This window comes from Pararge aegeria, chromosome 1 (assembly GCF_905163445.1).
Source record: "Pararge aegeria chromosome 1, ilParAegt1.1, whole genome shotgun sequence".
In the NCBI taxonomy this organism is placed as follows: Eukaryota; Metazoa; Arthropoda; class Insecta; order Lepidoptera; family Nymphalidae; genus Pararge; species Pararge aegeria.
Window position 1 is genome coordinate 4,633,850 of NC_053180.1, and position 26,853 is coordinate 4,660,702.

Consider the following 26,853-nt stretch of genomic DNA (forward strand, 5'->3'; position numbering starts at 1 on the left):
TGTTAATAAAATTAACTCATCTCGACGCCTTTGTTAAGCTTGTTCAACCACTGTCACTCGATCAATGGAAAGATCGCCTATGCAACTAATGCGACTTAAAACTCGCTCAAACGACAGCAGCCAATTTGCGGTCAGCCTAATAAATTAGATAAATTTCTGACGCTGAGCGTCTCACTCCTCGGAAAAATTTGTGTTATTTAATGTAGTTTTATTGCTTACTGAAAGTTATGTTTCGAACTGTAAAGCTTTGTTAGGACTGATGGGCAATTGTAATAAAACTATTGGAATTCTTTTTTTATTTCACATGTATGATTCAGGTGATACAGAGGATCTTATAAAGTGGCCTTTTAAGCTTCATCATATCGCAGGTTTTTGTGCTTATCAGTCCAGCAAGCTAATAATCTAAGATTTTTGTTATTCAAACTATTCTCGCGCACTAATGGCGAGATGCTACAGGAATCCCCAAAGGCGACTTGCTGCGATTCAGTAGCTCGTCGGCATCGCAACTTTTGGCTACGTTGCCGCGTTTGCGACGCGCGACTGAAATTATACAGTCATCTGATATTAATTCATCATCGATGCAAACGCGCGACTTGTATGATGCTTTAACGCTAAAGTCATCGTTATCATCATAATTATCGACCCATTACGGGTACTCTCAGAATGAGAAGTCCACCACGCTTGCCAATTACGGTTTGATAGACAACATGCGCATTTGAGATCATAATGGAGAACTCGCGACATGAAGGTTTCCTCAAGATGTTTTCTCTACCAGTAAAGCAAGTGATATTTTAATAGCTTAACCACTAGGCTACGAAGTAACGCGACAGTAGCGATGCAAAATCAAGGTTGCTTGTCTGGTCGGCGATAGTTTGGCTACTATATATTGCGGTCTTTTAGCAATCCTATTGCTACTGAATATACAAAAAGTCGCCGTGGGTAACCTCCCTAAATGTCAATAAAACAGCTTTTTATTATTATTAATTAATAAAATACATGGTTATTTATTTGCGAGACGCAAATAATTTTCAATATCTTATAGTAATTATATGAATTTGATGTTTTGTAGAGAAAAGATGATTGTTGTGCATAAATGTTTCATATTCCTTTCAAGAACTTGTTTTACTAGATGCCCTTATTCTCAATAATATTATAAAAGTCCAACCCTTGGACGCACTGCGCAAAGCACTGCCTACCATATTTTTTTTTATCTAAGTCCCTGGACCCTGGTCAAAAACCCTGTTTACGCCGAGGCTCCTGCGCAGCTCGGACCTTGACTGAATTTGATGTTGGCTTTTTTGGACTATGGCTGAGCCCGTACTCTCCGAAACCCTCGTCCGGGTAAAATCAGAAATCGGAGACCTCATCTCTGCCGACACTGAGCAGTTTGAATCTGCTTGCCCTACTACTTGGGATGTATTGTCTGTGGTGTGGTGTCTATTTAAATTCACTCAATGTTAAATAAACTATTTTTACGTAAAAATCTGGGCCTTCCATCATTATCATCTAATCAACCGATAATATAGACGTCCACTGTTGGATATAGGTATTTTGCAGGGAGTTCCAAATTTTTTTGTTTTGGTTTTGTGCCGCTATGTTTAGCGGCTGCACTTGATGTCCGTCTACCTCGTTGGGGGCCGACTAACGCTGCCGTTACCAGTGCTAAGTCGCAATTCCTTTGAACCCCAACGCAACCTTCTATTATTACATAATTATTTTAAAAGCATGTTTATAGATATGTTTCAAAATAAAACGTCGCTGTTTTCATCGCAGTTTTTTTAAATTTTCAATTTATATTTGTTAATTTTAGGTTGCTTAATGTTGCTTCTAATACTGTGGCGAAGCAACCTTCGCGTTAGTGTGTAACAAATCTGGTAAGTGGAATTGTAATAAAAAACATTAAGGTACATTTCAGCAACGTATATTAATTAAAAAGCAGTACTACAATACGCAAAACCGTCTACTTTCAAGAAAACACATTGAATATAACCGTAACCATTACAATTTCATCTTACAATTATAATTTTATTAGGAATGTCCACTATCTTCTACGAATAAGTACAAAAAAATGCAACGAAAAAAAGTGTTAATAAGTACAATTTAATGTTCGAAAATAAAATTAAAGGTGGTTAATAAGCGATAAAACATTTGCGTTAGGGCCCCACACACTACGCGACATCGGTCGCGGAAGTTCCACCCAAAATAACCAATACGTGAACAGTTAAGATTTCGGTCATATATACTCTATGGTCCCTGCCAATTGAACGCGAGTTTTTGTGTACGATACTTCAGCAAAGCCTAATTTTTTTATTACAATTTCTTCACAAATGGCTGTGCTTGTATTAACAGTTGTCTTGTATTTAGTCCGTCAAATGCATTACGTTAGGGTGTAATATTTTGGATGATGGAATCGTGGTACTGGGCGTTAAAGTTGCCGTAGCCGCGTAGTGTATGTAATCCCTTATACATTTGCGCTTAAAATGGCTAATAGTATTATAGCCTTTAATGCCTGGTAGTAAGGGGCTATTTTAGGTGGATTTAACTCACAAATGTAATGAACAATTAAGTATGATACATGTTTGCATTTGTAATTAAAATTAAAATCTCGCTTACGGCTCGGACGCAAAGCTTACGCCTCAAGTTTTGATTTTAATTACTGCAAAAGTACACATTTATCATACACAGCCTACATCAATATTCTAAAAAAGCACATAAGGCATGGTAAGGTTTTAAACATCTAAAACTTCGATAGCCAAGATTAATTAAGTGCGTAAAATGTAATGTTTTTCTTTTTTTTTTTTCTTCCAGGGGCTCACGCCATTAGACATAATAAATCGGTATTAAATTACCTATATTATAGAAATATTAATTTTCAAAAATACTAATTAATTAATTTAATAGTAAATGTTTATTTTACTAAGCACTCGTGTTAACAAACAACTAAAGTGATATTATTGAAAAGTGCATTAATTTTTAATTATTTAAGTATCGACTTATATTTTAAAATACAATAAAAGAAAAACCACCAAATTGTATGGAATTCATTATAGAAAAAAAGATTAATAAAATCCCAAAACGTGACGTTAATATTAATTTTTAATATAGTTAAGTATAAATTATGTTCTATTCATTTCATTAAATATTTATCAAAATTATTTTTATTATATCAAGCACTCGATCATAACAAAAAACTTTTCGATATAAATATATTAAAAAAAAACCATAAAGAGCGTAGTGAATGAAAACAACGTATATTATGGGTGTACAAAAATTGTGCTATAAACTGTTGATAAAAATAAAAACCCTTTCAAAATAAAAAATAAAAAAATGTCTAACGACTTCGCCCCTCCATTTCTGCGTGTTGCAGGAAGAATATCTCGTACGGTCACTTAAGCGCGCACTCTACGAACACCGCGTGGTGGGCTTGCGGCGGGGACGCGGGGGACAGCGGGGGCGATGAGGGGGAGGGGGAGTCGCAATCCGGGGACGGGAGCGGAGACTGTGGGGACGTGACGCGGCCGAACACGAAGTTGGCCTCAGTGAGCGGCCAGAGTTCCTTCAGCATAGTCCTGGGAAGAAAACACAACATTATTTACTAATAGCATTTTCTATCGCTTACTATTCAAGTTAAGCGGTGATACAATAAACTACCCATTGACATCTTGGATATGTTTCTTAAAAAGTTCAAAGTTTGTATTAAAAGTAAGCTTATAGAAAAGTCCTATTATAGTATTAAGGACTACGTAAACGATAAAAAAGCTTGAGTGTGAATTTTTGCTCTAACCAGGTTGCTCTTCTAATAATTTTAAATGACATTGTGAGATGGTGATAACAAAAAAAAACACCCGGCTAAGTTTGTTGTGGGCTTCTTCTTAGACCAGGACGCGTTTGGAACCCTCGTAGCTTTAGATTTAAGTTTACGAAAGTGGTTATCGCCGTCATCTCACTACCGTGTAATTCTTATGTACGCATCAAAAGTGCCACCTATGGATAAAGGGCCTACTTGAATAAAGATATTTTTGACTTTGACTTTGATAGCCTTGTGGTTCGAAAATCAGCCTTCCCTTTGGGAGGACTGAGTTCGCTTCTCGGTACGGAACTAACTTTTCTGAATAATGTATTTTAAACAATTAAAAACCGCTTTTTAGAAGGGTATAGACAGTAGTACTCCACGCTTGCCAAGTTCGGATTGGTAGAATTCACACGGTTTAGAAAAAATCAGTGAGGTTCAAGCATTCAGGTTTCCTCACGATGTTTTCCTTCACATCGTATTAACACGTTGACTGCTGCCTAACATTAACAAATACGGTACACGAGTGCGGCAGGATTAAACGCTAGGCGTGTTTTCAGCACTGGTGAAGCGTATTCGAAACAGGCGCTACGAGCATGCGGCCCCACACGCCTGGCGTGTTTAAACTTATCGCGACAGCTATGCGGCCTTTACGCAACAGCTGTGTTATTACATCACTCGTATTTTCTCATTTATTTATTGAACAACATGAAAACCCAACACTTGTCGCATTTGAATAGCAATTTGTATTTTATTGTTGGATAAAATAGAATAAAACTTTAATGTAGTCAACACAGATTTTCTTTTTTTCAAAAATAATCATTTTCTAAAGAGCTTTAAATATAGTGGCTTTACATCTAATAGTTACACTATTTTACTATATTCAAAATCGCGGCAACGTCAACCTGTGTGTAACTTGTGAATGTCATTTACGAATCATGATAAATAAATAAGTAAAAAAACAGTATTAAATACCTACTTACATACGAATGCGGATTGCCGACAAAGAAGCAAATTTTAAAATAATATGCATTTTAAATATAATAATCCTTCCATTAAATATACAGAACCATTGTTAAATTTACTTTTAATTTCGAAACAATAGTAACTCATTCCTGAGTAGTTTATTGGTACCGCTGGCCGCACCGATAACGTTTATTTAAGACGATAAGAAAAAATAAGGATGCGGATGCATCGTTTTGTAATTCTGTCGGTATAATGGAATGCAAACCGATATTTATAAAATATTACAGGCGAACTCAGGCGTACAAATATTAAAAAATATACAAATAGACGTCAAACTTATGTTGCGGATACCTTTATTGCAGAAAAACATTGTAGAGTATGCTAAAAATATAGGACGACGATCCTATATCGATATCAATATCTATTTCGCGTCCCTATAAAATATTTTAAAACAATGCAATTATCTAGGTGGGTATTATTTAGTGATCGATGGTATTATACTATTGTTGCAAATATTTGGTCGAAAACATGTTTTTTATATGAACTTGTTAGTTATACGTGTGATGGTAGATTCTCTCGATGGCATGGGAATTATTAAGAAAAACACTCATGTATAATGATTAGATAACTCACAAAACAACGAATTTTGAGTAGGTATATTGTCTAATATATAATAAAACGTAATTGCGTTAACGTTTAACTAATATTTAATAAAACGTACTTGCGGTAACGTATAACACACTTGTTGCGTAAAGGCCGCTCTAACAGTATATTTAAACAACACAGCGTTTGTGTTTGCCGCACTCGCAGAACGCCGGAAAAACACGCCCAGCGTGTTCGGCCGCATCCTTGTAGGTACATTTATTTTAACACGCCTAGCGTGTTCGAGCCGCACACGCGTTACGTAGTTTTCAAACACAAACGTTGTGTTTTCAGCAGCCAACGTGTTAAGTAAGTGATATTTAATTGCTTGATTTAACTTCAAAACAGTGCGTTCCGGGATTCGAACACGGTCCCCAAAGAGGGAAGCCGAAGCCTTAACCACTAAGCTATCACTGCTCGAAATTAATTTTAATAGTGTTTGAGAGAAAGGGAAATAGGATCACTTACCACAAATGCTTATCAACGACAGCCCTGACCTTCGGAGTGGGGAAACCGTTGAAGGGGGACGCAACGGGAATGGTGTATGCGCCCATGTCCTTGAACACTAGCCAGTTGCCCGTGCGTTGCGGGGGAAGCGAGTAAGTTGGGAGCACGCAGTCCAAACCGTCGCACGATGGGCCCCAGATCGAGCATTGCTGAGCACGCTCTGATGATTCCTGATGGACAAGTTTCTAATAGATATATCGAATCGTATGGAATTCTTAAAAATAGACCTATTAAAACACTTGTACATAAAAGTTACTGAAAAGCTCTGAAGATTTTTAAAGCTTTTTAGTAACACCATGCTTTTTTTTTCTTGGGAAAAAGAGGGTTTCACACTGTACCCTTACTGAAATATTTGGCAAAATATCTTATTAATTATATATATCTTAATTATATTTAATAAATTTTATAATAACTTAATTAATTTTATATATCTTAATTGTATTAAAGCTGAAATTTATTAGCAGCTACTACTAACAAAGCTGTAGATTTTTGTTAAAATGAGATCCGTGGAACGTCAGAGCCAAATAGGACTTATCTGAATAGTATTAAAGTGATCTGTAGAAGAACCAGCACAAGTTGCTACAATGGCGACCCCGTAGTATCCCTAATTAGGGATATTCAAATAGCAGATTGAATTGAATTTGCTATTCTTTTCCTACTCTTCCCCGTAGATAAGGATAGTACTACAAAATTCAATCTTCCTTCTCTTGTTTAGATAATATTAATTGTTAGGATTTCGGATAATTAATAACTCCAAAATCCACGGTCCTGGATTATTTTTGAAGTCGTCTGTCAATCTCGTGGCGGGCCGACCAACGTTGCGTTTTCCGGTGCGGTTTCTATTCCAGCACCATGGAACAGCTACGCAACTAGTTGACTATGTAGGTAACTCTAGTTCTTCTACGAATTTCCTCATTTCTGATTCGAAAACGTAAAGGAACTCCCTAAAAACGACCTATAGGGTTGTGACCTTGTTCTCTTCTCCCGGTTGACCTATTATAGTATTAAGGACTACATCAACGATAAAAATGCTTGGGTGTAAATTATTGCTCTAACCTTGCTTCTTTAATAGTTTTAAAAGACAATGTGAGATGGTGATAAAAAAAAATAACAACCGGCTAAGTTTGTTGTGGGCTTCTTCTTAGACCAGGGCGCGTTTGGAACGCTCGTAGCTTTAGTTTTAAGTTAACGAATTTAGTTATAGCCATAAACTCACTGCTATATCATATTTTACATGTAATGTACTCATCAAAAGTGCCATCTATGCGCCTATTTGAATAAAGAAATATTTCACCTACCTCGAGCGGCGTCGCGTGCACCTGCTGGTGGTCGTAGAGCACGCAGTTGAAGGAGCCGTACACACCGTCGTTGATGAAGTACATGGTGTGCGCTTCCTCCGCGCTCTCACCGTCCTTCGCGGGCAGCTGTTGACAACGTGCGTGCCTATATTAGACTAGCTTTTGTCCGCGACTACGTCCGAGCTGATTTGATTTAACGGGATAAAAGTTTACACTAATGCCCGTTTTCGTTTCGTGGCAATGCCTAAGTTGCTTAATCAATGAATATTATTTATTTATTTATACTCTTTATTTGTACACCACTCAGAAAAACGAGACAAAAAAAAAGAACAAACACATGAAGAATGAAGCAGGATACAAAAGGCGGACTTATCGCTAAGTAGCGATATCTGCCAGAGATGTACATACATATATATAAAAAAATATTTGCCACATAGAGTTTTTTTAAGCAAGAAACGCACAAAAAACCTCATGTTAATAATAGTAATAGCCTTATATTCGATTGATCGGCCCGTTTTCACTTAACCTAGGTTAGTACAAACACAAAATACCACACCCTGTGGCAACAACCATAGACAAGACATGTGATACAAAAATGCAAAAGGTGGCGCGTATATAAAAAATTTAAAAAATGCTTTTTTAGATTTTTTTTAATGATTTAAAAGATTTTTCGGAAAAAATCTCTTTGGGTAGACTATTGTATAGTAGTGCTCCCTCAACCTGAATAGTTTTACTGCCATACTTAGTTCTAGTCTTGGGTAATCTTAATTTATGCCTATTTCGTGTATTTAGATGTGATTTAGTTTTGAAAGTAATTTGTGTATGTAAAACTTAAGTTTTTTTTTTTTTTAAATAAATTAATCATTTATCATTAGGATAAATACAATATTGTCGGTTGTTGCACCAACCTGCCTGGTGGCGTGCACCATGGCCGCAAGGGTGTAGGCCGCGGCCGCGAAGTACCGGCCCGGCTCGGCGATCACGCGCACGGACCGCGACGGGAAATGCAGCTCTAGGGCTGCGTTGATCACCTGCGACACCTGCACAATACAGCACATATTGTATTACGTAATAATAATAGACTTTATTAACAATCTTATAAATAACATTTCACCTAATTGTACTTAATACTACAAAAATATTTATTTATCATAGGTAGGTACATGTACAAAGAAAGGAAAGTAATCGTACCTCACATCTTATATTGGTGAGTATGTAATAAATGTATATAATGGCGCAATTGCAAATCTACTGTCCCTGATTTAGGTAAAAACCTGTATTACAGGCACATCTATGTACATCTGCAGATAAATACAATTTTTTAAAACCCACGACTTTCCATGTAGTTTACATTATTCTCGTTTAGCCCTTTTATTTGATACCCATATTTCAATTTCAATTTATTCAGCACAATACATAATGTTACATTTATAATACAATTTTTCATCGATTATAACGAAGAACAGTCTCAACTGATTATTTCTAAGTAAAAAACGGGTCATCCGTTCGGGAGTTACGATGCCACAGACAGGCACACACGCATACACGCAAAACATTAAAAGAAATATATTTATCTACTCTTAGTTTAATGTTAGTAGCAAATGACTCAATTTTGAATAACAATTATTATCTTCTCAGCAATCGATGGGCAAAAGTATAAGTGGCCATCATTTTAGGTCTAATTATCCAGCAAATCAACTCACCTCGACTATGGATGTGCCACTGTTCCCCGGGAACCCGCCACCGATGTCCAGCAGATACATAGTGTGCCCCGCTGCGTCGCCTAGGTCGAACAGCCCACGCGCAAACTGTATGGCGCGTGCGTACACGCCGGTCTCTTGCGCGCCCGACCCCACGTGGAAGGAAACACCTACCACCTAAAAATTAAAAAAAGTGATAAAAAAAACTTTTAATTTACAGCTTTTTTAGATTTAAAAAACAGGCAACACATACAATGCCATTTACAGGATAACATGAGGTATTTTCGTAGTACACTTATTTATTTATTAACTGCACCAGCAAAGTGGCTAAAACACTAACATCACACCGACCCTGCAGTCTGAGTCCAAGTTCGTGGGCTCGATTCCCACAACTGGAAAATGTTTGTGTTATGAACATGAATGTTTTTCAGTGTCTAGGTGTTAATTTCATTTTTTAAGTATTTATGTATATTATTCATAAAAATATTCATCAGTTATCTTGGTACCAGTGGCGTGCATAGAGGGTATGCACACAAGAAAATCTCCAGTACGGTTTATAAAAAACCTTAAAGATAGGCATTTTAAGAGTTATAAAAAGCCCACCCTTAAGTATTCTTCATACCCTGTGCATACCCTCTATGCACGCCACTGCTTAGTACCCATAACACAAGCTACGCTTACTTTAGGGCTAGATGGCGAAGTGTGTATTGTCGTAGTATATTTATTTATTATTGATGTGAAAAATCTATAGGTGGAAGGTAAACCGCATTTTTTGCGTGGCGACACAGGTCGTGGCGACGCATCGCATCGCAATGAATTTTTGTATTTCGTATGTAACAATAAAAATGAATATTAATTTTGTAATAAAACAGTCATTATTAGCCAACTTACAAAAAGGAGTGGTTATCCATTTGGTTGTATTTTTTATTTTATTTGTGGAACAAATTTGTAATGCTTTATGCAATATCTGCAATAACTTGCGGAAAACAATTTGTTTCACATCTGCCAGGCGTCCCGTCACGGCTTACACGTTTTTTTTATTATTATTATTGGGCAAAACTATAAGGGGACTCACGTTCAGTCCCATAACGGCGGCCAGTTTGAGGAGGCGCGGCGCTTCGCTGACGGGGTCGCAGCCGAACTTGATGCCGAGCGGGCACTGCGCGGATGTTGCGTCGCAGCGGATGCGCACGACCAGTCTGGGGTACAACAAGATGATAAGCATTCCGATATGAGATTCCACGAGGTTACTTTACGACCGCTCACCAGTGGCGTGCACTTCATACATGCACAAAAGCACTGCATACCCTAAAATTGAAATACGGCTCGTATAGGAGGAGGAATTTTTCAATTTTATGCAATTTACCTACTGTATGCATACCCTGGTAAGAAACCCAGTGCACGCCACTGCGGCGCTCACATTGGCGGCGCTTAGTAAACACGAACGTGACGAAGTTTGAGTTGAGGCGACTTAAGGCGCTTGATGCTAAACGCGATGAGCTAAAGGCCCGACAACCAGCGGCCTTATCATGTAACTACATTGCCGGTGTGTTGACGTGTAGCGAATGCAGCCGTACGTTTAGCACAAAATCAGGTTATGCGAGTCATTTTAGGGCTCACCAGCGACGCTCTCAGCCGGAATCCGAAACAGTCGCTGTGACCGAATACGGTTAGGATTGATTGATTGACGAAGAGCCAACCTCCCACTGCTTAAAAGCTTTAAATTACAATTCAAATATGTTTTGTTCACGTAGACCTCATCACAGGCACTCGTGAAGCGTTCATACATTTGACAGGTTAACACTAATGTTAGGTGATGGTGATAACTGCATTCGTTAACTTCTGAAGCTAGGAGGGTTCCAAACGCGCGCTGGTCTAAGAAGAACCCACAACAAACTGAGCCGGTTTTTTTGTTATCACCATCTCACCGTTGTTTAGCTATGAAGTTAGAGCAATTCATAGCCAAGCTTTTTTATCATATATGTCATCCTTAAATTATCCACCATAGCTTTACTTTATAGTACACTAGCTGTCCCTCGTTATTCATTGTAAAGTCAACATCTCCTGAGGATGCTTCGGTTTCGGAGCGAAACGTGCGTAGAGGATACATTGCCGAAGACATGTTTGGTGTGGAGTATAAAGATTGAAGAAATTATATATTACAACAAACAGATTCTCCTGCTGTTCGCGGAGTAGAGCAAATTAAGCTTAATTTTCATATTATATTATGGATTTCCGCAAAGTACCGCCTGCTTCTATCCACAAAAAAACCCCTATTTTAAAACATTCTTCATTGGTGCTATGCTCCTTTTGGTCTTAGCGTAACGATATAAATGGGCTATCCAACACTGAAATAGTTTTTCCAAATAGGACCAGGTTCCTGAGATTAACGCATTCAAGTAAACAAACAAACAAATTCTTCACCTTTATATATTAGTATAGGATTAACTACAGCCAGCAAAAGAGGCATTGATGAAGTATGTCGGCGACTAGCCTTTACAGAAACATCTCGTCTTTTATTGCGAAGAATACCCTGAAACCTGAAAAACGGTGTCGCTACCCCCACCACGGGCTACGACTACCTGAACACGGTGGAACTCACGACCGGAGTGCGTAGCAGACGGGCGCCGACTAGCGCACGAGACAGAGCTCCAACTCTGTCTCAGAACATAAGGCAGGGTTCTTATACCTGCCTTATTTCGCGCCTCGTCACCCAGTGGGACACGTTCCCTTGGCGTTGGTTCGGCATAAAACGCCGACGCGCCGCAACAAAGTACGTTAACCGAAGCTTGTATATAGTACTTTTCTCAAATAATGCGCGGTTGTAAAACTAAGCAGTACTTTTTATTAAAAAATACTATTGTTGAACGAACAATTTTTTAAATTTTCTAAATCAAAGACGAACAACGAACAATTTCACGCGATTAACATTATTTTTCAGTAAAAACCCGTTATGTTGTGGGGTTTTGGTTGTGATGGGTTTCGATGATGATGGTGATGAATTTCAAAGTGAAGCTACGTAATAAACAAAACGCCACTAACTGAGCGTGCGGCATGTATTGCTTGATCTTCATGAGTTCTGTCTCGGAGTCAAATGTCATTGTGGTGACCCCGGCCGCGCTCGCCCAGCGGATGTGCGACGCCGGCTTGGCGGGGTTGGCGAAGATTATACGGCTGTAGGGAAACACACATTTCTGTCATTTTTAGGCATAAAACACTTTAATCCTTACCAAAAAAAATGCCAATTTATTATCAATCGTAAGGGGCAATAGGGGCGCTAGCATTTTGGGTACCATACCCATAAGTGAACAGTAAGACGGCTTATATTTATTTTAAATATTAATTTTAGTTTGTAATTATTATTTCCGTACAAAAATATATTTTTCGTTGGTTTAAAAAAAAAAAAATAGTATCAAGACATCTAATACATGTATAGTTTAAGCTTGCTCATTACAAAACGATTTGCGTAGTGAGCAGCGACCCTGCTTTCTGAGTCCAAGGTTCGTTTCCCACAACCGAGAAGTCGACTCAGTTAACAAGGCTTAAATGTGCGAAGAACCTATAAAATATGTTATACTTTGTTTCAATAAATAAAATAAATTTGGAAACGGGAAAATGTTTGAATGAATGAATACACTTTTATTGTACACCAAAGAAAAAAGTAGTTACAGAGATATAAACATTGACCAAGAGGGTACAATTTGGGGGCCCTTTCGCTACATATCGATTACATATTTATTTATTTGTTAAGGGCACTAACAACATGCATGTGTAACGTGTTTTAAAATATAACACACACACAAAAGCATGGACTGATATGCACGTAAATTACAAGTGCACATAGCATTGACAAAGTGTCATGTAAAATTAGTTTGAAAAAAAAATTAACTCACCGTTAAGTGTTTGGTGAGTTTTTTCCTAAAAGCTGGGGGTGAGTAACGGAAGAATCGATGCCAGGTATCTTTTTACATAACTCGTTGTATTTCGCACATATTTGTATAATAGGCGCTTGTTTTCCGATATTAGATTTAATAAACGGTATATAAAAATAGCTATGTTTATTTTTTATTCATTTCAGTGTTTCGGTGTTTATCTGTATATAATAAGTATTTTATGTATATTATTTATAAAAATATTTACATGTCATCTAAGAACCCGTAACACAAGCTACGCTTAAATTGGGGCTAGATGGCGATGTGTGTATTGTCGTAGTAAATTTATTAATTTATTTTTATTTACAAAATGTTATTTGGTCGCATAGTTTCATAGAAATGAAAAATTACAGGGCCTATAGGAGAGAGCGTGTTTTTTTTCCTTAGACTTGACTTCCAATCTCACTCGATATATTGATATACGGAGCCTCATACCAGACTAGACTAAATAAAAATTGAACTTACTCTGGTCTTACTCCGATGGATGTTACAAGCTGTATCTCCGCCTTGGAGGCGCAGTCGAAACCAGCGCCCAACGCAGCCAACGTGCTCACCATCAACTTATCATCGTTGCACTTCACAGCTGAGGAAAAGCCGAGATACATTAGTTAGTCAAAATCAACTGTTTTTTTTTATTCTACTACAAGTTAGCCCTTGACTGCCATCTCACCTGGTAGTAAGTGATGATGCAGTCTAAGACGATAGCGGGCTAACCTGTTTGAGAGTATGGTCAGTGGCGTGCATAGAAACTTAAGGAAAGGCATTGTAAGAGTTACAAAAAGTACTTGAGTATTTATAACTCGTACTGGAGATTTTCTTCATTTAATATCATCTGCATACCCTGTGCATACCCTCTATGCACGCCACGGAGTATGGTAGTGATACCCCTAAGCGGTTTGTACGCGACATCGCACCGGAACACTAAATCGCTTAGCGGCACGTCTTTGTGGGTAGGGTGGTAACTAGCCACGGTCTAAGCCTCCCTCCAGACCATACCAGAGAAAATTTGGAAATTATAAATTCCCAAATAGTCCCTGCCGGGATTCGAACCCGGGAACGCCTACTCAAATTCACAGCGCTCACCGTTGCGCCAGGGAGGTCTTTGTGGTTTATTTTAGACTAACAATCGACGGAATCAATTGGCTCTACTTGCCAGTACTGCTAGCATGGGAATTAACCATTGTTATCCCCGGGAAAGGATAAAAAAATATCTTGTCCCACACCTTTATCAAAGCGGTGATAGCGCATTGGGTAGGAGCTCAACTTCACTTTCCGGGGGCCGAGTTCGAATCCCAGCACGCACCTCTAACTTTTTTAAGTTATGTGCGTAAGTTTTAAGTAATCAAAATATCAGTTGTTTCAAAGGTGAAGGAAAACATTGTGAGGAATCCTACATGCCTGAGAGTTCTACATAATGTTCTCCAAGGTGTGTGGAGTCCACCGATTCTTACTGGGCCAGCGTTGTGGACTACGGTCTTAACCCCTTCTCATGGTTGCACGAGACCCGTGCTCTGTAATGGGTTGATGAAATTATCATTATGACACCTTTATCAACCCTCCGAGCATTGGTGCGCAAGTGGATATCACATATGTGTAATAATAAACGGGGTAAACTTCTCCTATTGCATATGTGCTTCAGCATGTGTACACGTTACTTTATCCCCCGTCAGGGTATATAATCGAGAGATATAATTTTTATCTCCCTTTCGTGTTTGGGACCCTCCTAGCTTTGCTTTTATGCTTAAATAAACAAGTTGTGTGTTGTTGTTGTTGGTTTCGCCATCACCTCACAATAATGGGAAGATATAGGTACCTGTGGACGCTTTATAGGTGCCAGTTTTAGGCCTAAATGAATAGTTTTTGCATTTTAGCATCTCTGCTTGATAGCAGCAGTGAGAATGTAGGGTTCTTCCCTACATTCGTGTGTACTATTTATTATTATGTTTATTTACTGTGACGTGACCAAATGGGAGCTTTTTAATTTAGATAAACTTGTTATCCACGACACGGTTCCCTCAATCTTGCAAAGAAGTTATAACCTCACCATAGAACGGCTCAACACGGGGCATCAGCTCCTTCCACTCACGGAAGCGCGCTACCACCTCTCCCAGGTCCATGACGTAGAAGGGGTCCTCTTGGGTGCCCTCGTCCACGATGTCCCGGATAATATTGACGGGGCTCCAGGGGCCCTCCATCACGACCACGTGCTGCTCCTCTTCCACAACCTTCATTGTGCCTGGGATCTTGACGGACGTCGAGTCCACTTGTTAAGTTCCTGACCTGGCGGAGGAGATTGAGACACTAGAGAATGAGAAAAAAAAGGAGACACCTCGCCACATTCTTGGTAGAATGTCTAAGTCAAAAGTTATTGAGTTTATTTATTTTCGTACCCAGAAGGACATTTCAGTTTTGCAATTCTTAACCCCTAGCTACGTTTAGAACACATTATTAAATTATTTAAAAGAAATACAAAATCTAACACACAATAGTAAAAATAACAATTAAAAATACACAAATTACTTCCTTTGTAACATTAATTTTATTTACTGTGCGTGCTGAAGCGGTCTGGTGTAATATCAGCATATCGTCCAAGAAGTCATATATGCTTTTATAACATAATACGAAGGTAATATCTGATTTACGTTTACAGAAGTTTAGAGAATGTATCAGATGTTATTTCTTAATGCTCCGAAGCAAGCCTCTCCGGTTTCATCTCACACAAGATAGAAAATGATTGTTAAATTGTAAAAGAGCAACTGCCGAGTTTCTTGCCGACTACTAATTGTCGGTAGAATCTGCCTTCTAAACAGACATACTTGTAGTTTCTTAATGCTTATATTCGGCTTCTTGAAATAAATGAACTTTGAAATTAGAATGCAACGACATAGAAGTCAATCTGTTAGACGTCAATGTCAAGGCAGGGTCGACATGAGGGTTTTTTTTTCTTACTGTTATACAATAAGTTGATATAATAATATACAAACACTATACATTTCAGACCTATAAAGTATTACTAAATTGTTTAAGTCATGATCTGCAGTGGATAGATACCAAGTGTCGTAATTGGAACGCAAGTTTTTTTTTCTTAGTAAATACGTAAAAAAAAATTGAAATGCTTACAGTAAATCTGTAAGCATTTTAATTCAGTATCTGGTTACAGCGCCCTCACAGAGTTCCATTTCAAATGTAAACATTAGATTGACATTCTTTTTTCAAAATATAATAATTATCATATATCTTTAAAAGAGCAATTCTTGTATATAGATAGTTGGAATCTCGGAATCGGCTCCAACGATTTTCATGAAATTTAGTATACAGGAGGTTTTGGGGGCGATTAATCGATCTAGCTAGGATTCATTTTTAGAAAATGTCATTTTATTTGTGTTTTCCGGTAATAACCGATTTGGTGCAACGAAGTTGCACGGGTCAGCTAGTGTAATCTATTTGACATTGTAATGGACTTTTAATTGAATAAATAAATAAGTTTGCGATATAGTGAGACGGTATATTTACAAGACAAGAGTTTTTTAATAGCTTTGAAGTGTTCAGACCTTGCTCGGCTCGGCTGAGCGGCTAAGTTAGTCGGGTGGCTGGCTTGAAGTCCTCCGACGGGCCCGGAGCCTCGGCAGGGGCCGAGGCCGAGTCAGTCGGCTATGCTGCAAGAGGGGGAGCGTGCGGCGGTGCGGAGGGGGGCGGGGTCAGGTGGTCTCGGAGCCCGGTGTCGGAGGCCCGATAGCGCTAGTCCACAAGTGTCAGCTGTTGAGAGAGGTATATTTTTAATTTTAGACCAACATATTTAAGGACATACAGAAACTGTTTACACGAATGATATTGAAGCATACAAAAAAACTCCACTTTAGTATGGTTGTTCGAACAAACGGTTAGTAACTTCATACCAATTAGCAGTTGACAGTAATTATTTTAACTCTTATGTTCTAAGCGTTCATAATAAAATAGAAAAATGGGGAAAAGTTTGTGAGCTAGCAGCATTCCGCGGTTGTAAAGTGAGATGTGCGCAAGTGACACAATGCACTGCATACAATAATGGCTGAATGATTCTGCATGTTTCGAATTCAATGTTTTTCCCAATACAAGGTTTACAGGGGGTATGGCCTAGGCTCCGATACTCTAACACATTCAAGACGTAACACATTTTTTAAGCACAATAATTTCTTATGTTTTTTATTAAATTCATAGAAGATAATTGATATTCATAGCAGAGACGTTATAAATTACGTCACAAAATACATGCCTCGCTCAGGACAATGAATCGAGCACAGTTTAAATTCGCGCAAGATTCCAATGTCATACATAATCAAGGTTTCAAATAGTTGCGATGGACAATTATTGTGCTCAGGCCAAGAAATGTTTGCAAATTGTCAGAAGGTTACTGCGGCGTTGTTTTTATAGACTAGATAAATTTAAATTAGAGTGCCTTTACATAGCGCCATCTAGTTATAAGACTAGAAAACTATTTTTCTTATTTATGATATATGAGGATGGATCCAGGAGCTGTGGCCATTATAATATGTGGACAGGATTCGGTCCCCGACGGGTAATTTGGTAATTTACAATTTCAGAATTGTCTATGGTTTGGTTTGGTGGGAGGCATCGACCGTGGCAAGTTACTACCCTACTTACAAAGCCCGGCCAACTTTTTTAGCGTTCCGGCAATTCACCCTGTAAAAACCGACGAGGGGGATGGTTTTAGTATAACTGCCATACCCCTAACAAGTTAGCCCGCTAACGTCCTAGATTGCAAAACCACTTACCACAATGTGACAATTGTAATAGATTAAAAAAGTATATATGTTACCGGTGTTTAAGTAGGCTAGTCACGCCACTGTGTGGTACTCACGTGATCGAGTGAGAGGTGTGTTAGCGAGCAGGCGCGCCTTTGAGTAGCCTAGACACGGCACTGTGTGATACTCACGTGATCGAGTGAGAGGTGTGTCAGCGAGCAGGCGCGCCTTTGAGTAGCCTAGTCGCGCCACTGTGTGATACTCACGTGATCGAGTGAGAGGTGTGTCAGCGAGCAGGCGCGCCTTTGAGTAGCCTAGTCACGCCACTGTGTGATACTCACGTGATCGAGTGAGAGGTGTGTCAGCGAGCAGGCGCGCCTTAGAGTAGCCTAGTCACGCCACTGTGTGATACTCACGTGATCGAGTGAGAGGTGTGTCAGTGAGCAGGCGCGCCTTTGAGTAGCCTAGTCACGCCACTGTGTGATACTCACGTGATCGAGTGAGAGGTGTGTCAGCGAGCAGGCGCGCGCCGCAGCCAGGGTGGGTCGACGTTGAGCGCGCGGCGCCAGCAGCGCGGCGCGGGGCGCGGGCGGGGCGTGGGGGACGGGCTAGCGCGCGCGTGACGCCCGGCAGTGCAAGCTGCGCCGGACTCACCCGGTGCTCCCTATAAAAACCAGGGGCATAATGAACAGTGAACACCAGCGCAACACTCGCTTGCTAACACGATTTCGCAGTTTTCGCTCCAAGTTTTCCGCGACAGAAACATCATTCTGCTCCTTCGAGCTAGATTTAAGAGTCGAAATTAACAAACACGCAATACCAGCCTCGCAAGATTTTGCATTGCCGCTTGCTATCAGCAAAAGTAGTCCTTGAGCAAAAGAAATACAATTCTTGACATTCAAGGAAAATAAACAAACAAACATCGGAAACCTTCCGATGTTTGTTTCGGAACAAATCGTCACTCCACGTCGTCACTCGCCAGCTAATAGTAGTCGTGCAACAGAAACATATTTTTGTCCTTCGAGCCCTGATTTGGGGGTGAAATAAACACACAAACATCGAGACTTTAGCATGGTCAATTGTCATCAGATCGCAACCCAGATCTAAGATTGTGCTCAAGCAAAAGAAACAATATTCTGGTCCTTCGTGCCGGATTTGATAGGCGAAAACGAAAGCATCTGAAGTCTTCCGCATCGTCGTTTGTCATCAGGAGTCTAGCTCTAAGTTGTCCTTGAAGAATATACCATGATTCTGGTCCTACTAGCCGGATTTGAAAGGTGAAATAAACAAACAAATATCGGAAGTCTTCCACGTTCTCGCTTGCCATCAGATCGCAGCCTAGCTCCAAGTTTGTGCTCGAGCAAAAACAATATCAGTGAAGGACTACCCAAGCTTCATTTGGAAGGTAAAATAAACACAAAAAAATTCTTCTGCATGTGTGCTTGCCAACGAATTGGAGTCTTCAAGTTTATGGTCATACAAAAGAAACATCAACAGCTTGCTCCTTCAAGCCGAATTTGAGAGGCGAAAACGAAAACATCTGAAGTCGTCCGTGTCGTCGTTTGTCATCCGAAGTCGAGCTATAAGTTTGCCTTGAACAAAAATAACATGTCTAGCCCTTCAAGCTGGATTTTGGAGGCGCAAAAAGCAAATAAACATCTTAAACTTCCGCGTCGTCACTTGCCATCGGATAAAAAATAAATGAACACCTCAAGTCTTCCGCGTCGTCACTTGACATCAGATCACAGTCGAGCTCCAAGTTTGTGCTATAGAAAAATTATGGGTTTGCTATAGCAAAAGAAACACCATTCTGGTCCTTCGAGCCGTATCGAAAAATCCGTGGCTTCAGATATACAGTTCTTATATCGTAATTTGTATTGCTATGTTAGGTGCAGATTAGACTTGCTATCAACCTTTAGTACAAAATTTCCCAAACGAGAACTCGGTATTGTGTATCGCAACACTGTAACATCAAAGTAAAAAAACTTTATTTACATATCTTTAAGGCTGAAATTCATCCATCCTTTTATTTCATTCTTCAATTTGTAAAATAAAAATCGGTGATACAGAATAAACGACTTTATATACAGTATAAATAGTAATAAGAGCTTTCGATTAATAATATACTAGATGTGCATTCTTATACAAACTTTAATTAAAAGTTTGTCGAGACGTTATTCTATAATTATTATCTCTGTTTGACTATATTAAATTGAACTAATAATATGTCCGTTCTTAATTAAGTTATTCCATCACTTGTATTGCATTTTCCGACTTCAAGCAAACACAGATTGGTTTCCTCTCTCGGAAACTAACAAAAATGGTTACCGAATCGTGGGTGAAATATAAATATTTCACGGACACTGTAACGACAGTCAGCACGTCTAGTTTTTTTTTTACCTTAAAATTACTGTTGCTTTTATAGTGCCACTTCTTTTTTTTTATATCTATTTATTGTTTATATATTAACTACATGCTAATTGTTTTGCTTGTGTTTTTTTATTTTTTTGCTTGCATTATCACAAATGCATTAGGTACCTCGTGCATTTACTATTATTTAACTTATTAACACTGTTAACTACTTCTAAGGCATATAGGAAAACATCTCTAATCGTATCTGATTCCAGCACGTCTAGTATGTTATTAATCAAAGATTAGAGTATCTATGCAGTAATCGCTAGTCAATCAACGACAAATTGAAAAAAAAAAACCTGAAACTTCTTCAGTGTTCTTTGAGTTACCTACACCCACTTATCACATAACTGTCAATGCATATGAGTCTATTTGTCAAAGAGTATACCTACCAAGATACAACATTATTAGTTATTTACGTTAAAGCCGAGAACGATTGTTTGGACGTACGACTTAGCTTACGAATACGTAACGAAGAAAATTACTGATTTTCGATCCTCCTGTATTATTACCATGGGTGGTTATTTAGAGCGATTTATATGTCACCGTATGCTATGAGCTGTAGGCGTCGAATGTTTTTTTTTTCGGTAATCTAGATGGATTTTTGAAACATAGAGCCTGCCTATAATATCAAAACTAATGTATCTGTTATATTTAAATCACCATTTTTTAAATGTATATCAATAATGCATTACCGTATAACTTCAAGAATGTGGATGAAGTTTTGTATACAGATAATATTTTGCTTCTTAAATTTATCTATAGGTATAACGTGTTCAATCATACAGTTCAAAAACGAAAGGACCTAAAACTCATGAGGCTCGAATTTATCGTTTTTTTAAATCCTCGTCTTCTAGTTATCTATAAAATATAAAGCTTTACCCTAATTCCGATACTTAAATTTATAAAAATTTAGGTCGCAAAAATAATTTAGTTTGCATTTTAGATTTTTATTTCATAGAAAGTAATAGCCAATGCGAAACCGGCAGCTAAAACCTACTTCTTTAACAAAAGCTTCGCAGTGAATCCATAACAACCCCTTCGGCAGTTTTATTTGTGCAAGGCGCAGTATGTCGCATAAGTATAACCTTTGACATTCGCGGAAGGTCAGCCCTGAAACTGCTGCAAATGTGCCCTGAATTATAGCCTCCGTAATCAGAGCTTGTTAGCATGTTGTCTGATATAGATACTTATATATTACGTACAAGGTAAAAGGTATTATTACATTGATTTTACTTCGTAGTTAATATTTCTTGATTTCTGTAACATGGTTTCTATGAGAGTTCTTTTAAGAGTGAAAGCATTTCAATCACAATTGCTTAACGCCACGCGCGTGTTATCATTATCTTCAGCCTATTAATGACCCACTGCTGGGCAGGCTTGGAATTGAGGGATTTGGCTTACACGTTTTCGTATCCCACTTCTGATGCGCCTTTTTTTACCAGCGAAATTTGCCCACGGGCACGGAGAGTTATGATAAGGATGGCACTAACTCAAAATAGTCTGACGTCTTGGTTTGGCCTTTGCATTTGGATAGTGTCATTGTTTAGGTTTGTATATATTTTTTGTTAAATCATATTTTAAAAAAAATGAGTTTAGCACCTATCTGCTTAGATTAATGATCCGTCTCGATTACGCTGCTACCAGTTACCGCAGCCCGTACGTTAAATAAAATACTACGCCGAAATCAGCGTACTCAAGTCAGCACGAGAATGTATTTATGATCTCTAACCCGTACGGATCGCCTCACGATTACTCTACATTCGTAGGTAGGTATATTGCTATAAACTTAAATTAACTTTATAAAATAAACCCATTACTTAGGAAGCCGTTACCACTACAACTACATGGCACATGTATCCTTCCACCAGAATGTGAAGGTTCTTGGCCTTAGATCACCAAGGTGGTCAAGTGCGGATTGGTACATTTCACATGGCTGTAAGAACATTATGAAGACTATACAATTAGCAGGTTTCCTCGTCTTTCCTTCAATTTTAATACAAGTGTTATATAATTACATAGAACGCACATAACTCCGAAAAGTTACGAGGTGCTTGCCGGGGTCCGAACTAGATCCTCCGGCCCGCAAGGAAGCCCGAAGTCCTTACCACTAGAAAATCGCCGTTTTTTCTCATTTACAATAGCAGTACGTAAAGTATTGTAGCTTTTGTCTAACATGCAATGACGTGGTGGCGCCAGATGAGAATTCACGAACAAGGCCAATGTTACGTTTTGTTTACTATAGCGATTAAGCGGTTCTTACGCAACTAAAATTTTATCTATGTACCACGAAATAGGTATTTGTACCTATTGAAGTCATGGAATAGTTTCAGTTCCGTCAGATTTCATGCCTCATCACTGTTGGACTAAAGACCTCTCTGAACGGGTTTTCCGGTTTGCCGGTTTGTATTCACCAAGCTGGGTTGGTAATCGCAGTAGATGGTATTTATATATATTTTTAGTGTCCTCCTACAACACCCGCGGGCAGAGTAGGGGTGGTGACATCTGTATTCTGATCTGCCGCTTTTCCACACGGCCAATGAGAACCTCTAATCTGACGGCCGAGTGAACCCAGACACTGAAAAACATTCATGTTCATCACACAAACATTTTCCAGTTGTGGGAATCGAACCCACGATCTTGGACTCAGAAAGCAGGGAGCAGGGACTCAGATGCTGCTCACTGCGCCACTCAGCCGTCGTCGTCTTAATAGTAATAATACTAATTAGTTCTTCTAATTATAAAAAGTAAAGACACAGGTAGTCCTTGAATCGGCCTATATTATCAAGAGGTTCCTCTCTCTGGGCCCTGACCGCCGGTTCCTTGGGCATTCAAAAGCCTCGCAAGCGAAGGGTGGAGTTTCTGTCTTTTACATTTTTTTTTAAGTATTGTTAAGAATATAAAAAAATAATTAATAATAGATAGTATTTAAAAGTAAAGACAAAAGTTAGGTGACGCTTCCCTACTGACAAAGACGTGCAGTAATAAAACCGTTCCGGTACGATGTCTCGTATGCATTTTTAACTGATGGTTCTAATTGATTGCATTACTCTTATAGCACTATACAGAAAATTTAATTCTTAGTTTAATACTCCCCCTTCTTTAATTATTATTTCTACGATGCATTCCTGGTTTATTATGAAAGAATATATGATCATCATGATAATAATTATCTTTTGTTTTAAGTTGCTATTTATATTGTTTAAGCTATTTAAAAAAACGGGTCAACCTTTTTCGGGTAGCGACCTTTTCAAAGTTACCTATCGAATGATTACTTAGAAATATCAGTGTAGATATAATACGCGTATAACACAGAAACCATTTTGAATTCGATTGAAATACAACTCAATTTAAAAACATTCTTTAAAACAAATAAACAAAAGAATAATAATTAAGTACAAAAAAAAAACTAAAACTATACCCAATTTCGAAACTTACCTTTATTAGCGTAATTCTCAAAGCTTTTAGGAACTCCTAAGCAACAACCCTATGGTTGTTGCTAACCAAAAGCCGGACAAGGAACGAATCGCGTAATCGAATCAGCGTGGCTGATTCAAAAATGGAACAATATTGCTTCCAATGTCAGCTGTCACTTGACCACGGTTAGCGGCGAACTGGAGATGAGCGGGGGATGCTGTTGTTTTTATGCTAAGAATTATCAGCGGAGATTTAGCGAGATGTCTTTTTATCTGCATTATTTACACAAACTGATGTAACCGGCACCCTTAGTAAGAGTTTGGACGCTCGCAACCGCACATGCGGTTTCGAATATCGAATCTCTTTGTAACCGTCGAAGTAAAACTGACTGGTTCTCTTTTAGAGTAGTAAATTAAAACATTTGTTCAACGACGGATCGATAGTATTTACTTAATCGAAGTCGATATGGGTGATCGCAACGAATATCGTACCGATCAATTGATTGATTTTTTGAAGCAACGGATCAACACAAATATCGTTCGATTAATCAAAGCGCTTCTAATGCGATTGCCTAATGTATGGAGCACTTAAGCACTTAATTTAATTGAATCAATAATACCCTAAGGGTTCGCACGCCCGCAGTCTTAGCTGTTTTCAAATATTGCACTATAACGTCAAATTAATGGACTTAATATTCTCGTTTTAGAGTCGCCAAGCTTTACTAATGTATTTCATTTCAATTATGTTCTGCAAGGAGCGCTGGTAAAGATTATTCAAGTGTGACCAAAAAATATATTCGGTGATTAAGATTATATTGCAAAATAATTGTAGCTACTTACAAAAAATATATAATGGCTATGTTTCAAGTAACATTTAGCAAAAATAACTAATAGTTTAATAATGATTAGGTTAAAATATTATATAATACTAGCGGACCCCATCGCCATTTGTCGGGCTGATTTGTGAATCTAAACCATCCAGGGTGCCACCCAAACGCAAAAAATAGGTCCAACCGTTTAGGAGTTCAGTGACATACACCCGCACACAAGAAATAAAGATATATAATACCTACTTTTTTTACTGAATAGACTGTTTACCATAAGGTTTTAATGCTAAGGTTAAAAAGGGATAGTGTTTAACAATCGAATTCGATATTCGAAAACGCCTCTAAGATAACGAGCGTTCAAGTTTCATTCTAAAATTACTCTGGTGATGTGGTACTCGACTCGGCCGCCGCAAACCGCTTCGAATGACGTAGTGAGGCACGCGCCACGCCATTTAGTAGTGATGTGTCGGAAGAATTAACTTTTTGAGATAAAGATATCATCGTAGATAGACCCGGACATACCGCGTAACTAGCAGTTTCTAATAGGTACCGCTTCGGACGACTCTAAAAAAGCTTAAGTTTTAATTGCGGTGATTTCCATATGGTTCCATTATTCGCATGTGCAATGAAAACACGTATAGGTGCGATAAATATCAGTATCAATAGGTATCAGTACCAGTTCAAACTCATCTTTAGAACACTGCCCAAATACTAAGGCGAAAGTTTATCTCAGAAGAATGGTGCTCTAATTATCAATTGGGTAGTTCGGGATCGTCATTAAGTTCCAACTTCCCAATTCTGCCCTTCTGACATGCATCTCTAGCCCACGTAATACCATCCAATTAACTATAACGTTAAACTAACGGAACGTAACAAAATTATCGTTCGGTTCACCTACCTCCTCAGACTGTGGGAAGGTGTAAGACTCCTACAATCAAGAGCCGGTTGGATCTACTGCTGAGCATACCTTTTCCGAGAGGTCATCGGTCATGGAATACTCCTTACGATGGCATATTTGTAACATGTAGGTACAATCCGTTGGCGCGTGCTGCGAGATATCAACGTCAAATAGAAGATTAAGTTTCAAAGAAACGATAGGATGTATCAATATTAACTGTTTACTCTAAAAAGGACTTTTGTCCTGGTTTAGATAGATTAATTATTATAACAATGTGCTTAGCTGTTTCTTCCAGACATCGCACGTAGAATATTGAAATTATACTTCTTTTGGCGCGTTAGGGAAAAATGGCGAGAGGAAATTTGTACGAAATGGCCGTTACAAAAAACCGACACCATGAAGTTAGCTATAGTCAATATTTAAGTTTTTCTAAAAAAAGGTTTGACAGTTGACTTTCATTAATTCAAAAAATACCTTATTTCTATTGTTAGTGTCGTTTTTTCTACAAACGTATTCTACGTGTAAGACGAAAGATAACAGTAAAAAAAAAATTATATTGTTACGCCAAAGAAATATTCAATATATTTTTTTTTTTAAATATATATAACTTCCAACGCGTGTACATTTAAGTACACACACGTTTTTTTTTTATTTGACCGTTTCATAAAGCTTATTTTTATTTAAAATATGGTAAACCTCTGACCTCTTAACAAATCACAACCTAGATCCATACAAGTCAACACATTCAAGCACAAATACCTTATTGAACATAATTTTAAATAACTACCTACTTGTCAAAATATTGGTATCTATACATTACACAAAAGCCTACAACTAGTGTAAACGTTACGATAATGACATATTAAATCAATGGTGTAAACCATTATGAATAATTAACAAGCTCAACTTTGTTAAAACGTGAATCTGTCAAACTTGAGTTATCAAACTTTGACGTTTGGTGATTGATCCTCCTTCTAGAATGTTAGATTTTCGCTAGCGTAGATGTAACGTTAGTTTACATGAGAACTAGCAGTAAGGCTACAATGCACCAAAATATCTCGCCATTTGTTCTGTGTTAAGACTTGAAATGCCTTATCGGACTAACAAAAGGGCTGGATCAGTTCTTGCGCACAGAATCAGCTTGACTGTCGTTCAGCTCGGAAATGCAGACAACATTCTTGGCATCATTCCATGCGGACATGACTTGTAAACCATACAATCAGTTTAGTTTATATTTTAAGTAACTTTTTCGTTTTATGCATTGTAAAATTATTTAGTTCGAGGAAGAGCAAACACGTCTACCAAAGAATATATTTTTTTAAATTTACATTAAATGCGTATAAAAAAATGTGTTTTCTTTTATTATTGGTTTTCCATAGTATGCAAAATGTTATTTCTTTTGGAGAATAAAGTGTTTAAAACCTAACATTTACATAAATTCTTTGCACACAACTCAAGCACTTAGCATTTGCCAAATTGACAAGCAAATACAGACAATTTTATCAGATACGATCCGAGTTCAAGGTGATGTAATCTAGATAGTATCTGGTTGCCGGCTTGAATTGCGATACGCCCATCGCTGCATAATATATACTATAACTGTATCTTATATGAGCTTTTATATTCTCAAAATAGGTTAATCAGTGGTGAAACTATACCATTAGGGGCCCGTGGTATATGTATCGGCTGGGGCCCTTTTTTTAATCCGCTACAAGTTAGCCCA

The 26,853-nt window shown here is 38.2% G+C and overlaps 1 protein-coding gene across 2 annotated transcripts in view; it reads right to left on the reverse strand.

The window, feature by feature from the left end:
* Positions 1–3,232: 3,232 nt before the first annotated feature.
* Positions 3,233–26,853, reverse strand: part of LOC120637219 (ornithine decarboxylase 1-like) — a 30,371-nt gene continuing 6,750 nt past the window's right edge. The window contains exons 1-12 of one of the 2 annotated variants that reach the window (XM_039908951.1): positions 23,428–23,610; positions 18,069–18,241; positions 16,387–16,591; positions 14,880–15,115; positions 13,301–13,418; positions 11,946–12,077; positions 9,979–10,102; positions 8,907–9,080; positions 8,112–8,243; positions 7,204–7,329; positions 5,867–6,075; positions 3,233–3,569 (exon numbers count right to left, since the gene is read on the reverse strand). In XM_039908951.1, coding sequence (XP_039764885.1) covers positions 3,386–3,569; positions 5,867–6,075; positions 7,204–7,329; positions 8,112–8,243; positions 8,907–9,080; positions 9,979–10,102; positions 11,946–12,077; positions 13,301–13,418; positions 14,880–15,066 — 1,386 coding nt within the window. In that variant the 5' untranslated portion in view covers positions 15,067–15,115; positions 16,387–16,591; positions 18,069–18,241; positions 23,428–23,610 and the 3' untranslated portion in view covers positions 3,233–3,385. Of the gene's footprint in view, positions 3,570–5,866; positions 6,076–7,203; positions 7,330–8,111; positions 8,244–8,906; positions 9,081–9,978; positions 10,103–11,945; positions 12,078–13,300; positions 13,419–14,879; positions 15,116–16,386; positions 16,592–18,068; positions 18,242–23,427; positions 23,611–26,853 lie in introns of those variants that run through there. The other variant, XM_039908942.1, reaches the window with a different exon arrangement.